The sequence below is a fragment of the Heptranchias perlo genome, unplaced genomic scaffold (genome assembly GCF_035084215.1).
Source record: "Heptranchias perlo isolate sHepPer1 unplaced genomic scaffold, sHepPer1.hap1 HAP1_SCAFFOLD_1098, whole genome shotgun sequence".
NCBI classification, from domain to species: Eukaryota; Metazoa; Chordata; class Chondrichthyes; order Hexanchiformes; family Hexanchidae; genus Heptranchias; species Heptranchias perlo.
The window spans coordinates 48,372-56,824 of NW_027138318.1; the positions used below are offsets into that span (position 1 = coordinate 48,372).

The following is an 8,453-nucleotide window of genomic DNA, read 5'->3' on the forward strand; positions in this document are numbered from 1 at the left end:
TCCCTCTTTCCCCCCCCCACGTCCCTCTTTCCCCCCCCCACGTCCCTCTTTCCCCCCCCCACGTCCCTCTTTCCCCCCCCCACGTCCCTCTTTCCCCCCCCCACGTCCCTCTTTCCCCCCCCCACGTCCCTCTTTCCCCCCCCACGTCCCTCTTTCCCCCCCCCACGTCCCTCTTTCCCCCCCCCACGTCCCTCTTTCCCCCCCCACGTCCCTCTTTCCCCACCCCCCAAAATGTGCTTCATTACCTCAAGGGCTAAAAGCTGCCGTCAGCCCTTGTCTGTGCCTGCGAGTGAGACTTGCTCTGAAACACGCTCCCCCGGTTCTCCCCCCACGGTGGTACTGGCACCTCCCGGTGTGTTACTCACCAGGGAGGCCCCGGGGTCAGTCCCTTTGGTGGGCCGTGTCAGCTGATCTCAGCGACGCAGGAGCTGCTACTGGCCTGAGCGCCCCTGGGCTAGCGAGGTGAAGGAGGTGGGGGATTGGTGTAAAGCAGGGTCTCCAACAAACCTCGCCCGAAATAACATTCTTGTCTGAGGAGCGGATCTGCCTCGACACCACCCACCCGATAGCACCCATGGTCAAATAGCCTGTCCACTCTGTCCAGGCTCAAACCTCACTAATATTCCTATATATAGACAGCATCGTGTCTCCCCCACTCTCAGATCATGCATACCGTGTACTGGTTGCATTATCTGCCTGTGGGGAGGTGTTTAATGGACATGATCAGTAGATGTTACCCCAGGCTTGGGCTGATAAGTGGCAAGTAACATTCATGCCACACAAGTGCCAGGCAATGACCCATCTCCAACAAGAGAGAGTCTAACCACCTCCCCTTGACATTCAACGGCATTACCATCGCCGAATCCCCCACCATCAACATCCTGGGGGTCACCATTGACCAGAAACTTAACTGGACCAGCCGTATAAATACTGTGGCTACAAGAGCAGGTCAGAGGCTGGGTATTCTGCGGCGAGTGACTCACCTCCTGACTCCCCAAAGCCTTTCCACCATCTACAAGGCACAAGTCAGGAGTGTGATGGAATACTCTCCACTTGCCTGGATGATTGCAGCTCCAACAACACTCAAGAAGCTCGACACCATCCAGGACAAGGCAGCTGCTTGATTGGCACCCCATCCACCACCCTAAACATTCACTCCCTTCACCACTGGCGCACAGTGGCTGCAGTGTGTACCATCCACAGGATGCACTGCAGCAACTCGCCAAGGCTTCTTCAACAGCACCTCCCAAACCCGCGACCTCTACCACCTAGAAGGACAAGAGCAGCAGGCACATGGGAACAACACCACCTGCACGTTCCCCTCCAAGTCACACACCATCCCGACTTGGAAATATATCGCCATTCCTTCATCGTCGCTGGGTCAAAATCCTGGAACTCCCTTCCCAACAGCACTGTGGGAGAACCGTCACCACACGGACTGCAGCGGTTCAAGAAGGCGGCTCACCACCACCTTCTCAAGGGCAATTAGGGATGGGCAATAAATGCTGGCCTCGCCAGCGACGCCCACATCCCGTGAACGATTAAAATAAATATCTAACCTGTGCTGCACCTGCCCTGGGAGTGTTTGATGGGACAGTGTAGAGGGAGCTTTACTCTGTATCTAACCCGTGCTGTACCTGTCCTGGGAGTGTTTGATGGGACAGTGTAGAGGGAGCTTTACTCTGTATCTAACCCGTGCTGTACCTGCCCTGGGAGTGTTTGATGGGACAGTGTAGAGGGAGCTTTACTCTGTATCTAACCCGTGCTGTACCTGCCCTGGGAGTGTTTGATGGGACAGTGTAGAGGGAGCTTTACTCTGTATCTAACCCTGTACCTGCCCTGGGAGTGTTTGATGGGGACAGTGTAGAGGGAGCTTTACTCTGTATCTAACCCGTGCTGTACCTGCCCTGGAGTGTTTGATGGGACAGTGTAGAGGGAGCTTTACTCTGTATCTAACCCGTGCTGTACCTGCCCTGGGAGTGTTTGATGGGACAGTGTAGAGGGAGCTTTACTCTGTATCTAACCCGTGCTGTACCTGCCCTGGGTGGCCCATTCTGTTACGGAGGTGAGTGCAGAATGTTGTCTTGTTGAGTTGATGTTTCCGTGGGATTTTCTGATTTGCTTTCGCTTGTCTCACAGGTTCTGGGATTAAAGTTGAGACCAAGGTACAGTGTGACCCGAACCAACTGGTTTGCTTAGCCTGCTCTCCCTCTCCGTCTGTCTCTTGGTGGAGGGGCTCGTTCTTTCACTCTTTTTTTAAAAATCCAGCTAATCCGGTCGCACTGTCTAAAATTCCGGTCGCTCTGCTCCCGATGGGAACTCGCGAAGCTTGGCATTGGGCGGCTAGGCCTGGATCATCCTCTCGGTCACTGTAGCGTGAGTCGTGGTCTGACCCCCGACCCCCGCACGACCTGTACCCACCCCCCCCACCCCTCCCGATTCATAACAGAACATTCTGGAATTACACGGCAAGTGTGTCCGCGTCAGTCCCGTACCCACCAGCACGGTGGGAGAGCCGTCGCCGCGGGGACCGCGAGGATACGGCCCACTACCCCACTCTCGAGGAGGAAGGCCGTTCAGCCCCTCGAGTCTGGCCCGCTATTCAGTCAGATCACGGCTGATCGGTATCTTGACCCCATTTACCCGCCTTTGCTCCACGTCCCCCGATACCCTTACCCAACAAAAATCTATCCACCTCTGTCTTGGGAGCTCCAATCGATCCCCAGCATCCACAGCTTTTTTTGGGGGGGAGAGAGTTCCAGATTCCCACTCCCCTTTGTGTGAAGAAGTGTTTCCTGACATCACCCCCGAACGGCCCGGCTCTAATTTTAAGGTTCTGCCCCCCCACCTTGTTCTGGACCCCCCCCCACCAGAGGGAAATAGTTTCTCCGTATCGACCCTATAAAACTCCTATAATCATCTCGACCAGATCACTCCTCAACCAACTAAACTCGAGGGAGGGGAGGGATGGGCCTAGCCAGCATCGCCCACACCCCGAGAACGAATAAAACCTCTGAAGGCGCCAGGTTAATCGTTTGGCCGGAGACCCCCCTCTGAAGACTTGAGCTTGCAGGATGAACCCGCTCTCAGATCCCGGCGGACTCGCTGTGCGTTTCCAGCAGCTTCCGTTTTTTTAATTCCGGCGTTGCGGCAGAGCTGTTCAGATCCCTCTTCGATTCGAGGTTGAGATGCCCCTGAAGGGGTCGCGACCGGGGATTGAAACCCGTTCCGAGTGTCGGCTGATGTCCTTTTTTGTCCTGAAGCTCGTGGTGGTGCTGCCTCTCTGACTAACCCCTCCCCACCCCCCCCCGAGTCCGGCTCTCCTGGCGCTTGTAATGAGTCTGGCTCAGTGAAGCCTGTGTTAGAAGGTAAACCTGAACAGGTAGTGTGTTGGATTAAACTCTGACCTGACATGCCTGGGGGGCCTGGGTGGGTTTAGACACTCTGACCTGACATGCCTGGGGGGCCTGGGTGGGTTTAGACACTCTGACCTTTCTCTTCTGGGACCTAATCCGGCCCAGGCTGGGAAGTCTGCTTTGTTTGCTGGCTCAGTGTCCCGTGCGAAATTCAGTTGCGTGGAGAGATTGGAGAAGCTGGGATTGTTCTCCTTGGAGCAGAGAAGGCTCAGGGGAGATTTAATAGAATCGTCGAAAGGTTACAGCGCGGAAGGAGGCCATTCGGCCCATCGAGTCCGGGCCAGCTCTGTGCAAGAGCAATCCAGCTAGTCCCACTCTCCCGCCCTTTCCCCATAGCTCTCCAAATTTTTTTACAAAAGGTACTTATAGAGGCATTCAAAATTATGAGAGGTTTTGATGGAGTGGGTAAAGAAAGAAATACTTGCATTTATACAGCGCCTTTCAGGACCTCAGGACATCCCAAAGTACTTTTGAAGTATAGTGACTGTTGGAATGTAGGAAATGCGACAGCCAATTCACGCACAGCAAGATCCCACAAACAGCAATGAGATAAATGACCAAATAATCTGTTTTTAGTGATATTGGTTGAGGGGTAAATAATGGTCCAGGACACCGGGGAGAACTCCCCTGCTCTTCTTCGAAATAGTGGCCGTGGGATCTTTTACTACCACCTGAGGGGGCAGACGGGGCCTCGGTTTAACATCTCATCCGAAAGGACGGCACCTCCGACAGTGCAGCACCCCCTCAGCACTGCACTGGGAGCGTCTGCCTGGGTTGTGGGGCTCAAGTCGCTGGAGTGGGGCTCGAACCCACGGCCTCCTGACTCCGAGGCGAGAGTGCGACCCGCTGGGCCACGGCCGACTCCCTGTTGACGTGTGACTCCGGTATCTGTCTTATCTGCCATGCTCCGTGTGCACTGACTCTCCTCCTTGTCTTGGCAGGTTGTATCTTGTGTACTTCCTGCTGGTAACACCTCTCCTTCTCGCTAATCCTGCCGCTGTAGCCGTTTGCTCGTGTTTGTTTAGTTCCTGGGTTGTGATTTATCTCCCTCCCCAGGATTTGACGATGAAGATCAGTCTGATGAAGACTGTCACCCTGATTGCCAGGGCCATCTACGCCAATGAAAAGAACCATTCCTACAACTTCGCTCGAAAGGGAGAGCTGCTGACATACATGCAGGTCAGTAATAAACACAGTCAACAGCCATTCTAAGTATAGTGGGGTAATGTCAGGCTAACACGGAGCTGGGTCTGGGTTACACTGTACAAACCGGACTCAGTGGGTCTGGGTTATACTGTGCAAACCGGACACAGTGCTGGGGTCTGGGTTATACAGTACAAACCAGACTCAGTGCTGGGTCTGTTATACTGTACAAACCGGACTCAGTGCTGGGTCTGGGTTATACTGTACAAACTGGACTCGGTGGGTCTGGATTATACTGTACAAACCAGACTCGGTGGGTCTGGATTATACTGTACAAACCGGACACAGTGCTGGGTCTGTTATACTGTACAAACCGGACTCGGTGGGTCTGGATTATACTGTACAAACCGGACTCGGTGGGTCTGGATTATACTGTACAAACCGGACACAGTGCTGGGGTCTGGGTTGTACAGTACAAACCAGACTCAGTGCTGGGTCTGTTATACTGAACAAACCGGACACAGTGGGTCTGGGTTATACTGTACAAACCGGACACAGTGGGTCTGGGTTATACTGTACAAACCGGACTCAGTGGGTCTGGGTTATACTGTACAAACCAGACTCAGTGCTGGGTCTGGGTTATACTGTACAAACCGGACTCAGTGCTGGGGTCTGGGTTATACTGTACAAACCGGACTCAGTGGGTCTGGGTTATACTGTACAAACCGGACTCAGTGCTGGGTCTGGGTTATACTGTACAAACCGGACTCGGTGGGTCTGGATTATACTGTACAAACCGGACTCGGTGGGTCTGGATTATACTGTACAAACCGGACTCAGTGCTGGGGTCTGTTATACTGTACAAACCGGACTCAGTGCTGGGTCTGGGTTATACTGTACAAACCGGACTCAGTGGGTCTGGGTTATACTGTACAAACCGGACACAGTGCTGGGGTCTGGGTTATACTGTACAAACCGGACTCAGTGCTGGGGTCTGGGTTATACTGTACAAACCGGACTCAGTGCTGGGGTCTGGGTTATACTGTACAAACCGGACTCAGTGGGTCTGGGTTATACTGTACAAACCGGACTCGGTGGGTCTGGGTTATACTGTACAAACCAGACTCAGTGGGTCTGGGTTATACTGTACAAACCGGACTCTCTGGGTCTGGGTTATACTGTACAAACCGGACTCAGTGCTGGGGTCTGGGTTATACTGTACAAACCGGACTCAGTGCTGGGGTCTGGGTTATACTGTACAAACCGGACTCAGTGCTGGGGTCTGGGTTATACTGTACAAACCGGACACAGTGCTGGGGTCTGGGTTATACTGTACAAACCGGACTCGGTGGGTCTGGGTTATACTGTACAAACCGGACTCACTGGGTCTGGGTTATTCTGCACAAACCGGACTCGGTGGGTCTGGGTTATACTGTACAAACCGGACTCAGTGCTGGGGTCTAGGTTATACTGTACAAACCGGACTCAGTGCTGGGGTCTGGGTTATACTGTACAAACCGGACTCGGTGGGTCTGGGTTATACTGTACAAACCGGACTCACTGGGTCTGGGTTATACTGTACAAACCGGACTCAGTGCTGGGGTCTGGGTTATACTGTACAAACCGGACTCAGTGCTGGGGTCTGGGTTATACTGTACAAACCGGACTCGGTGGGTCTGGGTTATACTGTACAAACCGGACTCAGTGCTGGGGTCTGGGTTATACTGTATAAACCGGACTCAGTGCTGGGGTCTGGGTAATACTGTACAAACCGGACTCAGTGCTGGGGTCTGGGTTATACTGTACAAACCGGACTCAGTGCTGGGGTCTGGGTTATACTGTACAAACCGGACTCACTGGGTCTGGGTTATACTGTACAAACTGGACTCGGTGGGTCTGGGTTATACTGTACAAACCGGACTCACTGGGTCTGGGTTATACTGTACAAACCGGACTCGGTGGGTCTGGGTTATACTGTACAAACCGGACTCGGTGGGTCTGGGTTATACTGTACAAACCGGACTCGGTGGGTCTGGGTTATACTGTACAAACCGGACTCAGTGCTGGGTCTGGGTTATACTGTACAAACCGGACTCAGTGCTGGGGTCTGGGTTATACTGTACAAACCGGACTCACTGGGTCTGGGTTATACTGTACAAACCGGACTCACTGGGTCTGGGTTATACTGTACAAACCGGACTCAGTGGGTCTGGGTTATACTGTACAAACCGGACTCAGTGGGTCTGGGTTATACTGTACAAACCGGACTCACTGGGTCTGGGTTATACTGTACAAACCGGACTCACTGGGTCTGGGTTATACTGTACAAACCGGACTCAGTGGGTCTGGGTTATACTGTACAAACCGGACTCGGGTCTGGGTTATACTGTACAAACTGGACTCACTGGGTCTGGGTTATACTGTACAAACCGGACTCTCTGGGTCTGGGTTATACTGTACAAACCGGACTCAGTGCTGTGCTTGCATTACATAGAATGTACAGCACAAAAACAGGCCATTCGGCCCAACAGGTCCATGCTGGTGTTTATGCTCCACACGAGCCTCCTCCCTCCCTACTTCATCTCACCCTATCAGCATATCCTTCTATTCTTTTCTCCCTCGTGTTTATCTAGCTTCCCCTTAAATGTATCTATACTATTCGCCTCAACTACTCTTTGTGTTAGTGAGTTCCACATTCTCACCACTGTCTGGGTAAAGAAGTTTCTCCTGAATTCCCAATTGGATTTATTGGTGACTATCTTATATTTATGACCTCTAGTTCTGGTCTCTCCCACAATTAGAAATATCATCTCTACGTTTACCCTATCAAACCCTTTCATAATCTTAAAGACCTCTATCAGGTCACCTCTCAGTCTTTTCTAGAGAAAAGAGCCCCAGCCTGCTCAGTCTTTCCTGATAGGTATAATCTCTCAGGTCTGGTATCATCCTAGTAAAAATCTTTTTTGCACCTTCTCCAATGCCTCTACATCCTTTTTATAATATGGAGACCAGAACTGTTCACAATACTCCAAGTGTGGTCTAACCAAGATTCTATACAAGTTTAACATAACTTCTCTGCTTTTCAATTCTATCCCTCTAGAAATGAACCCCAGTGTTTGGTTTGTTTTTTTATGGCCTTATTAACCTGCGTCACTACTTTTAGTGATTTGTGTATCTGTATCCCCAGATCCCTCTGCTCCTCTCCCCCATTTGGACTCTTATTATCCAAGCAGTAAGTGACCCCCTTATTTTTCCTACCAAAATGTAATACCTCACACTTATCTATATCGAAATTCATTTGCCAATTACACGCCCATTCTGAAGTTTATTAATGTTTTCCTGTATTTTGTCACAGTCCTCCTCGGTATTACCCCCCAATTTTGTGTCATCCACAAAATTTGAAATTGTCCTTCCGATTCCCGAGTCCAATCGTGTATGTAAATGGTGAACAGCAGTGGTCCCAGCACCGATCCCTGTGGTGCAATTTTTCCCCGCAGTAAAAACGGACTCAACCGATTTTTCCGTTATTCAATGGCCTTTAATCTTCCCAATTTGTTTGCAATGCAGGACGTGATCAAGTCCGAGCCGATGGACATGCTGAGGACTCCCATCAGGCAGCACGCCATGAATACCTGCACTCACCTGCTGTATCCTTTCAATCCAGTCCTGTCCGGGAGGGGGGTGGGTGGGGGGTGTGTGAAACCCAACCGAACCCCAGCGAGTGGAAGGTAGTTTCCTCTTGCGTTGAAATGCAGATGGTGGTTTGGAGAATGGGACGTGGATTTGACGCCCTCCCAGATTGGTGAGTGCAGAAAGAGCCTGGTCTCTGGCCTGGAGGGGAGGGCAGTCAGTCCGGGGAAGGGGAGAGAATCTCCTCGTGCTCTGCGATTGACT

General features: G+C 52.0%; 1 protein-coding gene across 1 annotated transcript in view; it reads left to right on the forward strand.

The window, feature by feature from the left end:
* LOC137307722 (maestro heat-like repeat-containing protein family member 1) overlaps positions 1-8,240 on the forward strand; it is a gene marked incomplete at its 3' end in the record, with an annotated part of 30,881 nt that extends 22,641 nt beyond the window's left edge. The window contains exons 5-6 of the mRNA XM_067976902.1: positions 4,473-4,595; positions 8,127-8,240. Coding sequence (XP_067833003.1) covers positions 4,473-4,595; positions 8,127-8,240 — 237 coding nt within the window. The remainder of the gene's footprint in view (positions 1-4,472; positions 4,596-8,126) is intronic.
* Positions 8,241-8,453: the final 213 nt, after the last annotated feature.